The sequence below is a fragment of the Saccopteryx leptura genome, chromosome 11 (assembly GCF_036850995.1).
Source record: "Saccopteryx leptura isolate mSacLep1 chromosome 11, mSacLep1_pri_phased_curated, whole genome shotgun sequence".
Lineage (NCBI taxonomy): Eukaryota > Metazoa > Chordata > Mammalia > Chiroptera > Emballonuridae > Saccopteryx > Saccopteryx leptura.
The window spans coordinates 33,074,108-33,092,560 of record NC_089513.1 but is presented as its reverse complement, the minus strand read 5'-3'; the positions used below and the strand labels follow the sequence as shown (position 1 = coordinate 33,092,560).

Sequence of the window (18,453 nt, the reverse complement as noted above, 5' to 3'; positions counted from 1 at the left end):
CAGGACCTGCCTGCTCTCTGCTGGGATCCACTGTCCCCAGGCCCACACACCTGGCTGGAGGAACTTCCCCTCTAAGCCTTGTGTTATGGAAAGGAAATCTACAGAACCTGCAGCTGGTGGGGCTGCTTAGAGTGTGAGATCACACCATACTTTAGAATAACAAAATAATTTAACAGAAAACACAGAAATTCTTTCTTTTCAACCTAAGTGATTTCTTGTCCTTCCTTCAGAGAAATATATTAAAAATCCTTGCACATTCTACTATACCATCACTCTGAAGGAATGAAAATGAAAAGAAGGGAAAACTGGTGTTTCACATCCTCCTCATCCTCAAAGACACGTAAAAGTAAATGACTATTTGAAAGTATCTTTCACCTGACCAGGCAGTGGCGCAATAGATAGAGAGTCAGACTGGGATACAGAGGACCCAGGTTCAAAACTCCGAGGTTTCAGGCTTGAGCACGGGCTCATCCGGCTTGAATGGGGTCTCACCAGCTTGAGCGTAGGGTCGCTGGCTTGAGTGTGGGATCATAGATATCACCCCATGGTCGCTGGCTTGAAGACCAAGGTTCCTGGCTTGAGCCCAAGATCTCTGGCTTGAGCAAGGAGTCACTTGCTCTGTTGTAGCCCTCCAGTCAAGGCACATATGAGAAAACAATCAATAAACAACTAAGAAGACTAAAGAGCCACAATGAAGAACTGATGCTTCTCATCTCTCTCCCTTCCTGCCTGTTCGTTCCTCTCTCTGTTTCTGTAACACACACACACACACACACACACACACACACACATAATGGGATCATATAGGTCCTCCAAGCTCACAAGTTGAAAATTAAGTTTAATGTATATGGAAATATAACTGGATAAACCAACTCATCTATACATCAGAGTACTTTTTCTCTACCTGAAATGTTTCTGTACCTCTTCTACTGGTTATGCCATTCTCTAGTGGAGGGGTGATGACTGGGAATTTTTCATAAGCATTTTCATCAACTCTGACATTTGCTTTTGAAAATATTTGGTTCCATTTAGATATTACAACCTGGGAAGGCATCTTGATGTGCCTGGATCAGATGATGAGTTTTCCAACTGACATTTCCTCTCTCTGGCCCTGACTTGTGCACATTCCCGTGGCCCCCCCTTAGCCTAAATCTACAGAAAAGAGTCTAGCTTGGCAAGAACTAATGTATATTTGGCCCTCTCTGTCAGCTGAGCCTTGAAACCTGAGGCCTGAGGCACCTAAATTCCAGCCATTTTGCTTTTGCCTGCCTCCATGCTGTACACACTTCTTCTGCCTGGAAGAAGAAGGAACACTCCCTTTAAGAGTATTTCTCTAAATACTTATCAACCACTTATTCTGTGCTAAACACTTTCCCAGTTGTGGATTTCACAGATAATCTGATATCCCAGGTTAAGAAACCCAGCTCTGGTTGTTCACAGTTTTTTAAGCACTTCAAAATAACGACCTCTTGCATTGTGACTTTGACCTTAGTTCACATTGATGGGTGGCCATGTAAAACAGGCACAGGAACTCCTTTTCATAGCTTTGATAGAGATCTCATTCTATCACCTCCTTCCCAGGGCCTTTTGTTGAGAAACCAATAGTAGAAAGTTCTTTAGCTCAGACATGGGAAATGGGAGAAAATAGCAGAGCTTTGCTTTTCGTGAACTCTTAGTTTATTTTTATCTTAAGAGCACTATGACCTTTCTAAATAATCATATTTTCCTTTTCATTTTAGCCACAACAAAGCTGAAAGCCATGTTTACAGCCCAGATCTGGCAACTGACTAGGATTATATGACCAGCATATAATTAGCACTGTGTGCTAATCTGACACTTCCTATGCACTAAGCTCTACATTCACTGTTCCATATATATGCTGTAACAAACTTGGGAGATGAGCATTATTGTACTCTTTTTATAAATACAGAAACTAAGGTTCACAGAAATTAAGTAACTTGCCAAAGATATTGCACAATGAGTAGCACAGGGGGATTCCACCTCCTTGTCCTGGGTATCTCCTGCCCAAAGTATCACAGTGAGCACACGATTGAGTCTCAGCCTCTGGTGTATCTACACTGATATGAGAATTATCTTTCTTCATTTTATTTTTTATTTTATTTTATTTTTATTTATTTATTTATTTTGTATTTTTCTGAAGCTGGAAACGGGAAGAGACAGTCAGACAGACTCCCGCATGCGCCCGACCAGGATCCACCCGACACGCCCACCAGGGGGTTACGCTCTGCCCACCAGGGGGCGATGCTCTGCCCCTCTGGGGTGTTGCTCTGCCGACCAGAGCCACTCTAGCGCCTGGGGCAGAGGCCAAGGAGCCATCCCCAGCACCCGGGCCATCTTTGCTCCAATGGAGCCTTGGCTGCGGGAGGGGAAGAGAGAGACAGAGAAGAAGGAGGGGGGGTGGAGAAGCAAATGGGCACTTCTCTTATGTGCCCTGGCCGGGAATCGAACCCGGGTCCCCCGCACACCAGGCCGACGCTCTACCGCTGAGCCAACCCGCCAGGGCCATTTTATTATTTTTTAATTCATTCGACCAAAATTTCTAAAATGCAGTATACCCAGAACTTTTCTGGGTATTGCAATACCATGATGAATTGGAAAAGATACTAATTCTGATCACACAGAATTTGTGGTCTGGTAGAAAAAATGACATAAATCAAATAATCAAACAAATAAGAATGTAATTATAAACTAAGGTAAGTGCTATAAGGAATCAACCGTTTTTAATAAAAATCATCAAACCTGCACTTCACTAGAGTCAGAAAGAGCTACCATGAGGAACGATTGTTTGAGTTGAAGTATGAAGAATGGGACATAGGTGATGGGAACTGACAATGGAGTGGTGGCTAGGAAAGCTGAGGAAAGGGTCCTCCTGTGAGGTACAGACCGTATGTACAAAAACCAAAAGGCAGGAGCAAATATGACAGTTTTGTAGGAACTAAAGGGTCTATAGACCTAGAGTATAGTAAATGAAGGGGTACATGGTAAGAGGTGGAGCTGAAGATGTAGGGATAGATCATGATTCTGTGGTCCTTCAGACCATCTTAAAGATGCTGCTATTCATCCTACAACAAGGAGCCATTGAAGGGTGAGAGTTACATTTCGAGCTAACGGTCTGGATTAGATTGTTTAATCAGACTTACAGGCAATCAAGAGGCACAGATGAAGCAGAGGAAGGTCTGAAGCATTTCATATGGTTCCCCAGGGTCTTTCCTTCCCACATGGGATGGAGCATCTGAGGGGAATTTTGCAGGGTGATTTAGTGAGCCTTCCCTGAACTTCTACAGCTATATAGAACTGTCAGTTTTCTCCTGTTACCAAATATAGTGATTTGTTTTTATTTTTATTGCATAGTACCATCATTATTTTAAACTTTTTCATGTTACCCAAGGATAAAAATTGTACCCTACTCAACTCTTTAGAGGTGAATATATTTACCTCTGTGAAAATGAAATTGCCTACTTAGTTCTTGTTTTCTCATTTCTCCTTGGAACAGAAGAGGCCACACTACAGATTTGTTATCAGACCCACATTTGGTAATCACTGCTGTAAATACTTACAGAGAAGATTAAATAAAGACATTGTCAATGAATTTTTTAAAAAAAAATTAAACTCAATCAAATGCATGAAAGAATGAATGTCATGTTCTGAAAGATGACTACTGTAAGATAAATGTACAAATAACTTTAAATTTGATTAATTTTAAACTAACAATAGTTAACTTATTCTGATACTTTTTTGATGCCTTTCTTAGTATTTCTTGCCTACGATACTATAATTTTGTTTCAACCTTCTTCTCAAAGAGCTCCTATGGCCAAAAGGCCAACAGTTACAGTGCAGTACCTAGAAGAGAACTAGAAGCAAATCAGAAAGATGATTTACCCTCTTGCCAAGCTGTATTGTTGGATGTATTTGGGACACCATGTACAGACAAGGAAAAAAAAAAACAGCAAATGGATTGTCAATGAAGAATATTTTTGAATGAGGAATGAGGCAAGACTTTCAAAATTAGAATCTGAAAAAAAAATTAGAATCTGTAGCTCAGGAATACAAAGACTGAAACAAGATACCATTAAAGTCTATAAAATTATGATGTTCCTTTTCCACAAGATTCAGAAAAGAGGCAATTGTTAAGGAAATCAAAGGAAAGATTGCTGTGGTAATAAAAGTTGAAAATATATTCAAAAAGAGCTGAGACATATTTACAAATTTTAAATTCATCATTCATTACAGAGTAAACCTATATGAAAACAAATTAGAAATATCTCATTTGTATCTATCACCTGTCCTCCCACAAAGTATCTTGCAGTTGGATAGGCCATTGACCTAAATCAGTGTGACATTTTTATATTGTCAGTTTTTTATTTCAAGAGTTCATGCTATAGCTCCATTTAATATTGTGTTTATGCTGCCCTGCTCAGTGGATAGAGCATCATTGCCATGTGCCAAGGTCATAGGTTTGATACTGGTCAATGAATACACTACTAAGTGGAACAACAAGCTGATGATTCTCTCTCTCTTTCTCTCTCTCTCTCAGTCAATGGAAAATTTAATATATATATATATATATATAATGTCTATTATATATATATATATATCCATTTATACATTAATGCATAAATGGTGAAAACATCCACACATGTTAAAAATATAAATTTCAAACTCAGAGAAGCCTTTGGGGCAAAAAAAAGTGTATGTATTACTCATTCACTAATGGTCATAAAATAATCTATTTGAAATTGCTTTGAAAAGTATACGTATACTTCAGAAATATGAACTATCAACATTATTTATACTGTTTCATTTGTTTCCCTCCTTGGAGATATTTTTAATACCTCTTAGCGTCAACGTCAATGATCAAATGTCCTTTGTGGTTTCCATTCTTCCTAACAGTTCAATAGTTCTACAAAAACAAAACAAAATTAAACAAAGACAAACCTTATAGAGTGTTTTCAGTTAACATAATTATATAGGAACTTTTTTATTCTGACTTCAGTTTATGAAACCAAACTCAAACCAAAAAATTTAGACTGACTATATAGTAACTATGCACCATTAATATTTGACCCCTGAAAGGCACTGCTCTCCATATTAAGGATGGAAGAGATGAAAAATATACTTTTCAAAATCTAATTTCCAAATATTAAGGTAATCAGTATTTTCAGTGAGATTTACAAAAGGGTCCTTTAGTTTAGAGGATCCATGGAATTGGCTTTTTTCAGTGACGGTTTGGTTTTTGTTTGTTGTCTCAAGAAAACCCAATGGCATATAGCCCAGGGGCCACCACTTGGTGAGCTTTCAGAAAAGATTTCATCAAATGGCTGATCCAGGGTGAAAGAGGAGAGTGTCCCCAGGATTTTAATTCTGTTTTAATATGACTTTTAAAAAATAAATTTACACCTCAAGCTATAATTACTCATTCATTTGACATTTCCTTGCTTAGTAACCGTGTCAGACACCCAGAAATGCCCTTTTTCTGGTGGTCCAGTAGTCCCAACAGGTTAAGAAGTGTGATGACATCAGTGAGTGGAATGCTGTTTCTAATGACAACTGCTTCTTTCTTAGACAGCGCAAGGATGAGCTGGAACAGAGAATGTCTGCTCTCCAGGAGAGCCGGAGGGAGCTAATGGTCCAGCTAGAAGGTCTCATGAAGCTACTAAAGGTAAGACACTGGCATTTGTAAAAATTTTTTGCACATAATGTGCATTAGTTTTTACAATTACTATATGTGATATCCCCCAAAATGTGGTTTTAAATTCAAATATAGGAACTTTTCTTAGATGCATCAAATGATAGCAGTCAATATAGGGCTTATTCTATCCATTTTTCTGGAACCAGACTACTGAGGACCCTCATAGAACAACTTCTTTTTGGCCTTTTTTTTTCCAGTTTCGGATGTCCTTGACAGTAATAAAACTGGACTTATTTAGGAATATTTTACTTTAATAACAGTTTAGTATTTTACTTTAGTCAGCAGTTCTGACTAAATTGAACAGAAGTTAATGTCTAATTCATAAAATGAAGATATAGCCATTAAATAACTTTGGTGGTGATCATTTTATTAAGAGGAATAACTTTATTAATTTCGGTAAAATTTTTTACCTTACTGTGTGGCTTTAGCAGCAAGTCACATAAGTACTATGGGTCTGAAATACAAACTGTAGATGAATATATCTCCTTACTTTTCTTTTTATTTTTTTCAATCCTATTGCCTGGGAAATATTAATCCCTTGAGCCAAAAAGAAGTTCCTGATAAATTACTAGTAAATCTAGTTTCAGAAAGTTGATCTTTCTAAAAACAATTTATTGATCTCTTTACTTTTCTGAAGGTAGAGTGTTAAAAATAATGATCTCCAGAAGTGCCATGGTCTATCATTCTCATTGGGCAGTGACATTCTTCCTTTCATAAGTTCTCATTCCCTTTTTTAGTATACACCAAATCACATTTTAAGTCAGAAGACTAATTATGGTCCCATGTCCTGAGTCAGCCCAATGGAAGGGTCAGTGCTGTTCTGTCACCTTGCCTGTAAACAAGCATGAACCAATATGCTCTGAGACTGATATGCCGAGGGCAGGGACTAGAGCAGGGGTCCCAAACTATGGCTCACGGGCCGCATGAGGCCCCCTGAGGCCATTTATCCGGCCCCTGCCACAATTCTGGAAGGGGCACCTCTTTCATTGGTGGTCAGTGAGAGGAGCACATTGACCATCTCATTAGCCAAAAGCAGGCCCATAGTTCCCATTGAAATACTGGTCAGTTTGTTGATTTAAATTTACTTGTTTTTTATTTTATTTATTTATTTATTTATTTATTTATTTATTTATTTATTCTTTATTTTAAATATTGTATTTGTTCCCATTTTGTTTTTTTTGTTTTTTTTTACTTTAAAATAAGATATGTTCAGTGTGCATAGGGATTTGTTCATAGTTTTTTTTATACTCCAGCCCTCCAATGGTCTGAGGGACAGTGAACTGGTCCCTGTGTAAAAAGTTTGGGGACCCCTGGACTAGAGCTTCTGGTAAGATGACAAAGATGCAGCCTCTAGGTCAGCTCACTTGTGAGATAAGATGTCTGGACTTTCAGTCCATGAGTCCTTCACATCCCTGACACATCATCACTTACTGTTTCCGTATTGTTCTTTACTGTTTCTTTATTTTTCTCTCTCTCTCCCTACCTCCTGCTCCTCTTTCTCCTCATCGTTATTCTTCCTTTTTTCTCCCTTCCTCCTTTCCTTCCTCCCTTGCTCCCTTCCTTCCTTCCTTCCTTCTTTCCTTTTATTTAACAAATATTTTTTGAAACCTACTGTGTCCCAGGCACTGTTGTAAGCTAACACTTCTTTTTTGTTTGTTTGTTTGTTTGTTTTGTTTACTGTTTTTTATTCCTTAGTCAACTTTTCCTGCCATCAATGTTGGAAATGCCTTATCTTTACTTACACTACTATCAGTGCATAAGACATGTAGGGTGTAGCGTTCAGTTTTTGTTCTGTGTGTTAAGACAGGATTAGCTAATTAATAACCTGTTGCTGTTTCTAGCTTGTTATCTCATTTGATGAACCAGAAAAGCTTTTTCTGCTTTCCTTTCCAAGTCAAGAAGGTCGATTCCATCTTTCCCTTCACCAAATGACAGGAAACTTTGAAAACATTCCCTTGCTTCTGTTCCTATAGATCTGTCACCATAACTCTGGGAAATGAGTCTATTCACCACCAGCCATCTTGGCATCAACCTAGCCTTCTGTATCAGGGTGTACAAACACTGGGACAGAGAAATGGTTCTGAAAGATGGTTGCACATGGGGAGAAAAGAGATGAGTCTATAGTTTCAAATACCCAAAAGGACTTAGAACAGAAGTCACTGAGATTGAGGAGACGTGACCTGCCATCAAAGCTGTGTTGATGTTTTCCCCACCTTGCATCCCTTCACCCCGTATACATGCTCTTGTCGGAACCCTGGGTAATCTAACTGTTATTGATTCAATCTTTCTGTAGGAAGAAGAACTGAAGCAGGGAGTAAGTTATGTTCCCTACTGCAGGTCTTAACTAACAGTGGAGGGGCCTGCCGTCCTGCTGTTTTTCTCATTGCTTTTGCCTCTAATGTATGTTCATGCTTCAGTTTGGAAAGAGAAAAAAAAATCATACTAATTTGCTTCCTTTTCAATGTAGTGCTTGAATTGAAATATATTAAATTTAGCATTTTTTATAACTATTACTACTGTCAGCATCAAAAGAAGAGCTAATGTATCTTTGAGAAGAGGGAACAAATTGCAATTTGTTAGACACTTTTTAGATCTCCAGGGGTCTAACTTTCAAACTAGTCTCTTGCTTTTATGGGTTGTTGATCAAACCTTTTTCTTAATAGAAAGATATTCATTAGAGTCACTAAAGTTACACTGTGTAACACTCACAGCGCTCAGAAGCTAATCTTGACATCTTCTGATGCTGTGAATATCTAGTTCAGTTTCCTTTTTATTGAAAAGGTATGGAACCTCTTTTTATAAAAATTAGCCAATTCCATCTCTTCTTATTACATAATTAGTAAGCCCCGGTTCCCCACTGCTCACCAAAATGTGCTCAATCTTATGAGAGAAAGACTGCACTTAGTAATTGTTCACTTCCCATTGTTCAGTTCTTCCCAAGTAGAATCTCTACCATTGGTTAACAATACTGTAATCTCAAAAGAATAGGTAACTTTTAGCCTTTCTCTTATCACCAAGAACCCTTCTGCTCTGGGAGTTCACAAGGTCCTCACGTACATCTCTAAAAATAGGGACATTGTGACTCTAACTGTAGCCTAAACTGAAATCCTGTATCTAACCCTGTGGTCAGGTTCAGAAACCAGCAGAGGGAGCAGCGTACTCAAAAAATAATAATAAAATGGAAGCAAAATAAAAGCAGCTTTAATTCAAGTGCATGTACCAAGCTGTGTATGACAATATTACCCCACCTGCTAGTATTATCTAAAAGTTTCACCTTCTTTCTATGGATCAATTAGAACTACAGCCTGTCCAATTTCAACCTACCTTTTAATTCTTCTGTATTCTCTTTCCTATTATTCATTGTGTGTGTTTCTGTGTAACAAAGAATGTTTGCAAAATGCTGGACACATTTTTACCCTTTATTCCCCTGGTCTGTAAAAAAAAAAAAAAAGGAAAGTGTAAAACTAATCTGTAATGTCAGACAATAAAGACAATGTATTACATTATTTTGTATTTTGTGAAAACAATTACTTTACTAAAACTAAAGTCCAATTTTAATGAGAGACAATGCCCCTGGGTGAAGAACGCACATTGCCACCCTGTATAAGTGCATAGAGGGATGTAGCTATGTACTTCCAACACACTTAGATCATGGGACAGAAAAATACCTTGCTCTGACACTTCTCTTTGTAAACAGCCTCTGTTCTTTCCTGTCTCTTTACTTAGCATGTGCATGAAAAAAGAAAAAAAGGGTCCAATGTAACCTTTCCCCTCCTAGTGGAGAGAGAGGGCAATTATCCTGCAATCAGTCAGCTGTTTCTTACCATTTCCCTCTGGGACTTCTCTACCATTTCCCAGGCAACACATTCTTGAAAGGTTCAATGGACCAGGAACTTCATAATCCAATGGGTGCAAAGAGCTGGGAAGTTCATAAACGGATGGACGCACAGAGCCAAACTATGGCAGCACCCATAAGAGCACTGTTGCCTCCTTTCCTTCCTGTTCCTCCCCACTGAGCCCTCAACAGTTGTTGCATCTCTGAACGTCAGCCAGCAGCGCATACTGCTGCATAGGGACTTAAAGGCCACTGCTGGTGACACCTGGATGGCAGCAGTGCATCATTTGGATGGGGGGGAGAGTTGGCCTGTCTTACCTTTCTTTGCTTTTATACTCAAGCCTCCTTTTAAAAAGGACCCGAGGCCGCTTACAACAAATGACATAAACAATGACTTCATAAAATAGAAAAATAAGGAAAAAATGCAAATATGCTAATTATAAGGGACAGGAGTATTATTCTGAGATTTCTCGTAAGGAGGCAAAAAAGGAAAACATGAGTGGTTTTATCAGAACAGAAATACTAGTTCTCAGGGGACCAAATTTCTGTTAGCATAAAATATAAAAGGAAAGTCTTTACTCAGAATTTTATAGAAGGAGTACTGAAAAATAAAATAAAGGCCCTGGCTGGTTGGCTCAATGGTAGAGTGTTGGCCCAGCATGTGGAAGTCCCGGGTTTGATTCCCGGCCAGGGCACACAGGAGAAATATACATCTGCTTCCCCCTTCCCCCTCTCCTTCCTCTTTGTCTCTCTCTTCCCCTCCTGCAGCCAAGGCTCCATTGGAGCAAAGATGGCCCGGGCGCTGGGGATGGCTCCTTGGCCTCTGCCCCAGGCGCTAGAGTGGCTCTGGTCGCGGCAGAGCGACGCCCGGAGGGGCAGAGCATTGCCCCCTGGTGGGCGTGCCTGGTAGATCCGGTTAGGCACAAGCCAGAGTCTATCTGTCTGCCTCCCCATTTCTCATTTCAGAAAAGAACTTTTTAATAAAAATAAAGAAATTAAAATGGACAAATGCAGTAGTAGCTTTCACATGGCTGCTTCTTACACTGACCTCCCGTCAGAATTAAAGACAGAACCCGACATGTTCCAATCTGTAGAGGTGGTTCCACCACAAGGAAATAAACAAATGACATCCAAATATGTAGACTTCTCATGGTATAAAGTGATATAAGGAGAGAATTTTGAGGTTTTAGTCTGTCATCGGCTTCTAAATTCTGTTATTATTTATAAACTTCTACCCTTTGGGGATGTTCTCTTTGTAAAATCAGATTTAAGACACTGCACACAACAAATTGTGCTTGATTTAATGAGCTCTACTTGCTTTATCATAAGTCTGTGTGGTTCAATGTATTTTATTATTCTGGTATATATAATTTCTATTTATACTGTTTCTTGTTAGAAATAATGCATGAATTTATTCCCCTTGAGGAAAGAACATGAATTAAAAAAAAATTAGTGCCTGTAATATAATATGATGATTATATGATAAGCAATAAATGTTTTTTACAAAACTTGAATTGAAATTATCCTACCCTCTTTCTTCTTTGTGTATATTTAAGATTTATTGAAGGCACCATGAAAAGAACACTCATAAAAAGTTTAATAATGAAGGCAGCTGGGGTATAATTTCTGTGACGGTATGTTCCAGAGTTTCTGGTGTACTTCCAGTTCCAAATGTTATGTCCCAATCTAAAACCAAGCCTCCTAACTTTGAGTTCAGAAAGTAAGGTCTCAATAATAACTTCTTACAAAGGTTACTGGAATTAGACTTGAAATGTAGTGGTCCCAGCTCTTTTCCTACAGTGGAAGATCTTGAGTAAGTCAATTAATTGCCTGGTAATTTATTTCAAACATAATGATAATACATGGCTCACCAGGTTGTTGTATGGATTTTAAAAGACAAGGAATGCTCAAGCACTTTAAGAAATACCATATGCATGTCAAATATAAGTATGAATGTATGCATATATGCACACATGTACACATGGGTATATGAAAACTTTCTAATTTGACCCGTACTTTATAGACACACACACACACACACACACACACACACACATTCACGCATTCACTTTTCTTCCTTACAGTTAACTAACAGTGTCTCAATCAGGGGAAGAAAGTAAAAGTCATTCCATATTTGATCTCCTGCCTCCATTTCTTCTCTATTTACAACTGGATGGCTTAATTAACTCAGGAAATCATAGTCACTCAGGTTCCTGCTTCTTCCAAACATGCTATGAAATATGGACAGGCCAGTAATGACAAATCGTACCAGCTTAGGTTTCACGTTTCTCTATGTCCCTTGTCCTTCCTCTTGGTGGGTATTCTGTGCAGCAGTGAGGCAGGGAGGGTGGGGTGGGGTCATGGAGAATCCACACCATAAATAATCAACTGTAATATAAGGGCTAGTGTCTAGTGTTCAAAAACATACTCTCCCAGAGTGCCTCTCTCTCTCTCTCTCTCTCTCTATCTCTCTCTCTCTCCCTGTCTGTCTCTCTTCCTCTCTCTCTCTCTCTCTCTCTCTCTCTCTCTCTGTCGCTCTCTCTCACACACACAAACACACACACATTTTTTTTTTATTGAATTTCTTGGGTGATACAGTTAGCATAATTATATAGGTCTCAGATGCCCGATTCTACGACATATCTCTGTACCCCGTATTAACACACATCCTTTTTAAATATTAGGGATTGGTTAATTAATTCTAGAAAAGTAAAAATTAGTTCGGGATAAAGTCAAGCCCCTTTTATGACGTTAGAGTCTCCCGATGCTGGCTCCGCCCCTCCCCAGCTTCAGCCTGCTCCACTCCCCACAGTGAACCTGGTGCTTTAACCACACAGGCCTCCCAGCCCTATCTGCAATATCCCTCACACGTACTTGCCCTGCCTTGCTTGTGATACTGCTCTTCTCTTCTTCCAATACCTCCTCCTTCCTGTCTGGAAATCTCCGTTTTTAAGACCCAAGTCCAGCGATGCCTCCTGCCTGACAAATCAGAATCGGTCACCTCATCTGTGTCCTCATAACACTCTGGACACAACAATCCCTATGATGATCATCAGTGAATGTATATTGAGAGAAAGGTTGTAAAGAGGGTCAAATGTAGCCAAACACTGCTTTGGTCTACCTTCCCAGGCTACTAAGTGAAATCAGGCCTGACTAGACTGTATTCTCAGCCAAACTTGAGAGGTAGACGTTTCAGGTCAGGAGAAGCAGTACATACGCCACCCACTGCTGCCTCGTGCTCATCCTCGGTAGTTTCTCCAGGCAGCGCTGGTTCAACAGTCAGACATTTGGTCCTTTCCTTGAAGCATCCCTCCTTTCTGATGCTGAGTGGAAACAGACCTACTTCCTGAGAAAAAAAAAATCAGAAAAATTTATGGATCTTGTCAGACTTTTTAAAAATTGATACAACAGCAGGTTGAGTGGACTCAGAGGATAGAGTATAGAAATGAAATTTTCATTTATTCTCTAGGAAGAGAGCTATTTTAAATTTGTCAAGTATGATGTATGTTTTCCTTCTTCCATAAATCAACTCCCTGCTCAGGAATTTCAGATCTATATATTGATCTACATGGACCATCGTCCCTTAAGTCTTTGCTCCATTAATCATCAAGTCATCAGGAAAGGATATTCACAGAGATTGTTCACTCTAACACTTCTGAAGTTGTAGCAGAGAACCATGCTTCATGATCAGGCCAGAGGTCACCATTCTACTATAGAGGTCACTCCCTGTAAAAATAAAACTCCATGATGTCTGCTCTGCTGATCTGCCCCAATGCCTGCCTACAGGCACCTGCCCTTTCTAACACTTACAGAAAGGAAGCCAGGGTTGGTGAGAACAACGGAAAGGAAGCCAGGGTTGGTCTTCCCAGGAGTAGATCCTAGGAAGGTACTAGGCATCAAACTGGACAGTGTCCTCACTAAGAAAAATGCGGTCAAGGAGCCAAGGTCCTCCCCCCCAAAGTCTGGGTGAAGACTGGATAAGACATGGATGTGGCAAGTTGCAGAAAAGATGCCGCCGAATCTTTTCTTCAGCCCAGAATCTTCCATTAAAACTCTTCACATAATCAGACTGCTCGAAATTGCACCAATTAGAGATTCATTTAGGAGATAGTGGCTATTAATCATTTACACATTGGTGTGATTTAGATTTGGTCAAGTGTTTTTCCCTTAACACGTAATTACAGTCAATTATTTTTTTCTTTACACAGAACCACTAAAAGGAGTTTTGAAGAAAGAAAGCAGGCAGAAAGAAATAGGGAAGTTGGCTTTGGAGGCCAGGCATTAAGCAGGGAGAGGGAAGGCTGGGAACGCCTCAGACAGTTAGCTGGAGAGCTGAGTGCACGGGAGAAAGGGAGGGCGGTACCAGGGGTAAGGGACTCAGTCAAGAGGGTTAAACAGGACAGATGTGGTACCCAGAGGGGAGGGGCAGCCCCACGAGCTGTAGTGGAGACCCTGGTGGAACAGATGGACGCAGGGCTGGTGGGCAGTACAGCCCCAACACACCATTACGATATTGAAATGCAGGCCCACAGCTCCATATCTGAAATACTCCAGAATCCAGAATCTTTCAGGTTTTAGAAATGCAATACCATACAGATGCCATACAAATAGCCTCACATCAGTTATGAAACAACATGCGTTGCTTTTTGGATTTCAAACTTGCAAACAAGAGATTGTGGACCTATATTTCTGTACTGATTGAAAAGCAGCCCAAAGGCTGATCTGCCGCCCTGGGCCTTCACAGGGCTCCCCCATGACCCAGCAACTAAAAGGTTATTGCCTGGCCCAGCAGGAAGCCGTAGGCCACTGCTCCAACACAATTCACTGATGGGTCTGTATCCTGTGCCTTCTCAGCCTTCAGGTTGTGAAACCTTTGTATGTTAGTGAAGCGTGGTTGGAAGCATGTGGTGTTTGGTCACAGTGCCCACGATCCTGACGAGCAGCGGTGGTGCCATGGAGAGCCCTGGCCTTGCAGACTACAGACTGTGGGGGGGAGGGTCGTTTACCCCTGCCAGTCACTAGCTCAATGACCTTGGGTAACCCAGGTAACACCTCTGAGCCTAGCTTGCTAACCTGGAAAATAGGAATAATATACTTTATATGGTTGTTAGGAGGACTCAGTGAATTCATTGGGATTACAGTACTTTACAGACAGCAAATTGCTATTTGAATATATGCTACTATCATTCATAACACTGATTATCAGAAAAAGGAAACCAAAAAAATGTCAGTAAAAGTATTTTATTTTGTAAGTTATATTTAAAAGTAGAGTCATATCATTATTGTGAACCTCCTACCCCAGAAGTCCTGGCTTCCCATAGTGGAGAGGGGAACCCATGCCCTGTAGCAAAGAGAAACCTTTTTTCTTCAACCCTTTTTCCAACTTCCCGTCTCCAGCCCCTCCTCCCTGCTGTGACTGGTTCTTTAGTAAAGAGGACAGATAAGAAAGGCAAGGAGCCCGACCTGTGGTGGCACAGCAGATAAAGTGTTGACCTGGAAATGCTGGGGTTGCTGGTTTAAAACCCTGGGCTTGCCTGGTCAAGGCACATATGGGAGTTGATGCTTCCTGTTCTTCCTCACCTCTCTCTCTCTCTCTCTCTCTCTCTCTCTCTCTCTCTAAAAATGAATAATAAAATTTTTTTAAAAAGAAAAGCAAGGAGCCCTGCACAAGGAGCCCTGCTGAGGACCCAGTCTTGAAATTGATGCACCAGAGGGGTTTGCAGTGGGAGGCAGCCCTTAGGGCCACTGACCCCACAACTGTCCCCAACTATCTCCTTTGAGGGACCCTGCTTTAGCCATAGCTTATCCAGGTCCCGGGGGGCCTGGGCAAGCAGCCCAGGTTAGTCAGAGCACCAGGGCTCAGACACCTGCCAGAATCTCGCTTCATCTCCTGGGAAATTCTTTTCACCTCTTTGAGCATTGGAAGCCCCAGCTGCGCATTTAGAGTAATGATCTCTCCTACAGTGGTCTTGGGGAGAAATCAGTGAGGATGTACATGAAAACCCTGGAAGTCGTGGCAAAGCACGACTCAAAGGTGAAGTCATTTATTATTGGCATAGGAAGCAGGAAAGGACCATGGTAGCTCAGAAGCAGAAGTTTCGTGGTAATAACATTGAGCTGGGCTGGGCAAGCAGGCTGCAAAGCATCGCAAGCGGGCAAACCTCTCTTCCTGGGGCCCCGGACAGACCATTCCAAGGTACTGTTGGAGTGAAAGAGTGGAATCCTCAGCCCGCTGGGCATCACATGAGTTATTTTCCACCCTCTGTTCTGTTATGCCTCATATTTTAAGTCTGGATTTTTCTTAATTGCTAGATTTGACTTTTGTGTGTGATACTGAGCCCTGGAAAGCTAACAGCATGGCATGTTACAGGATTGATGTTGTGTGTTTTAACTGCAAGCAGCTGAACCCACAGCGCAGATCTAATCGAGTATTCCGGAGCACTGTGATGGTGCCCGTGTCAGGGTCTGAATGGGTTGCCGGTGAATCTCTGGGTCCCACCCTGCAGAGCCAGCCCCTTACTCTCCCGGACCAGGCCCAACAGCCTGACATGAATTTATGTGAACACCTAATCTGTTGTGTATGCACTGAGAGTCCCCTTGCATTTTCTTATTCATGAGTGACTGACTGCCTTTGTAAACTAATTAATTATTAAAAAGAACATATGTTTCCAAGAGACCTCACTGTCCAGACAGAGCTGTGAAATTCAAGGTATGGCAGTTTCGGAAAGGTTTCATGCTGAGGACTGCAGTACACAGATAAATGTCTTAGTTGTTTTCTACTTTTTTCTTTACTTATTTTAAATCCCACTATTCCTACTGCTAGAAATACTGTTCTTTTGTAGACCAAGAGAAAGACATTTTCCTACAGGAAAATAGTAGTCCGAAATTAGAAACTAAGATTTCTTTTTCTCTTCTCCATTGGAATCTGAATCACAGAGCAATTTGACAAAGTCAGTTTTTGCTATAAAATAGGGATTAAACAGATTATACGTTTGATTCTTAATTTGGTATTTAATATGCATAATATTGCATGCATGATTTAAACTATAAATTGTCCTCTACAAATGATGCCAGGACAGATAGGCTGAAAATGTAGGAAACATACAAGTCATATCCATCCCCAGAAAGTCTCCTAGTTTATACTTAAATTTTCTTCTTTAGGTGTCTTTTTTATTCTACAGAGACCTCTCTTCAAGGAGAAAATAAACACACCTTATAATTATCACTGCTTAACAGTAGCTTCAATACCAGGGGACACATCTCATATATTGTTGAACAATGCTCTACTAATATTCTTAGCTTTCAAGATGTAACCAAAACTTCAGATAATGTATAAGGTCCTAAATTATTTGCACCTGCAACTCGGGTTTAGGACGACCATCTCAATTACCTGGGATTTCCTCCTGCTTTGACATTTCATTGTGACTGTTTTTAACATTTGAGGCATTGGGGACTGATGGCATTCGGCATTTTCTTGGGAAAACAAATTAATGACTTGCATTGTCTCTCCAGACCCAGGGAGCGGGTTCTCCTCGCTCCTCCCCCAGCCACACCATCAGCAGGCCCATCCCCATGCCCGTGCGGTCTGCCTCAGCCTTCTCCACCCCGACCCACACGCCTCAGGACTCGCTCACTGGGGTCGGGGGAGATGTACAGGAGGCGTTTGCACAAAGTAAGTGGCTTTATGTTTTGTTGTGTTCCGGTTCTATGTGACACATAAGTCACCTCGGTCTGTTGAGTGGTCTAGTCATCAGAGCGAGCCACGGCGTAGACTTTCTGAGTTACCCCAGGGCGTCTGCCCAAGCCTGGCCCAGGAGGCGTTTTAGAAACTCCCTCTGCTAACCTGTTCTTCACTTCACCTTCACCATCTCACCTTCCTTTGGCTTCCATTGCACTGCTTCGTTTCTTATGAGTCTTTGCTCATTAGAGGAAGGGAATCCTTCCGCTGATACCTCCGGAAACTATAACTAATTCGTTTTAAAATTCTGGAAGATCTTATTTCCCGCTTTCTTCTCTTTACAAGAAAGCAAACTCATGAGTGAGATTAAACAGTTCAGCTCTGTAGCCTGAGATGATCAAGAAGGCCAGGTTGTCATTTTACAGATGTCGTAAGAGTTGAGTCACCGCCCCTGACATGGGACTGCGTTCAGCTTTGCCCTCAGGCTGCCCCTTCCCTTTAAACAGGCGAGGGTGAAACTGGGAGGTGTGCGGTGGGGTTCCTCCCTTGGCAGGTGGTTTTATTCATTTGGAAATATTTTAACACTTTTTAAAACTTTCCCTTGCCATTATTTTATTAATTTGGGGAAAAATCAGGAAAAAAAAAATCCTCCTGCAGACCCTCACTCTGCCAATCTCATTCCTAGAAGTAAACACTATTCATAATTTGGTTCTTCTCGCCTTTTTTGCTTATATGTAAATATATATATTTAAGTGTCTTTTTATAGACACATGCTCTTTATTTTCACACAAATAAGCTCACATTGATTTTGGTTTGTAATTTGCATTTTCTTTAGATTAGCAATTTCTCACGCCATCCTTCCAGACCCTCCCATGTAGATTTAAGGTAAAGAGAGATGTTATTTGACTATTAGTTTTAAGGCAAAAAGAAACAAAGTCAACAGGCAAAAAGGAAAAACTTGAGTAAGCCATTTCTAACATATGTGGCAGTTAAGCTTCATAATTCCAGTTACACAGAAAAAAAAATGTAGAGATCAGTAGGAAGAAGATATCTCCCAAGTAAAAGTAAATGAAGAGTATGAACAGACAGAAAAGGAAATAAATTACCAATAATAATATGAAAAGATGTTCCAGCTCTCAAATCATTGCAGAAATGCCAATTTTAATATCACCATTTATCTAGCAGATTTTTTTAGAAAAGCTTTTTAACATCAGTAATATCCAGATATAG

General features: G+C 40.5%; 1 protein-coding gene across 14 annotated transcripts in view; it reads left to right on the top strand.

Moving 5' to 3' along the window:
• Positions 1-18,453, top strand: part of DTNA (dystrobrevin alpha) — a 372,686-nt gene that overhangs the window by 337,912 nt on the left and 16,321 nt on the right. For 8 of the 14 annotated variants that reach the window (XM_066352951.1, XM_066352958.1, XM_066352954.1 and 5 more), the window contains 3 exons: positions 5,584-5,680; positions 8,004-8,024; positions 17,058-17,217. In XM_066352951.1, coding sequence (XP_066209048.1) covers positions 5,584-5,680; positions 8,004-8,024; positions 17,058-17,217 — 278 coding nt within the window. Of the gene's footprint in view, positions 1-5,583; positions 5,681-8,003; positions 9,189-17,057; positions 17,218-18,453 lie in introns of those variants that run through there. The other 6 variants (XM_066352959.1, XM_066352953.1, XM_066352962.1 and 3 more) reach the window with 2 other exon arrangements.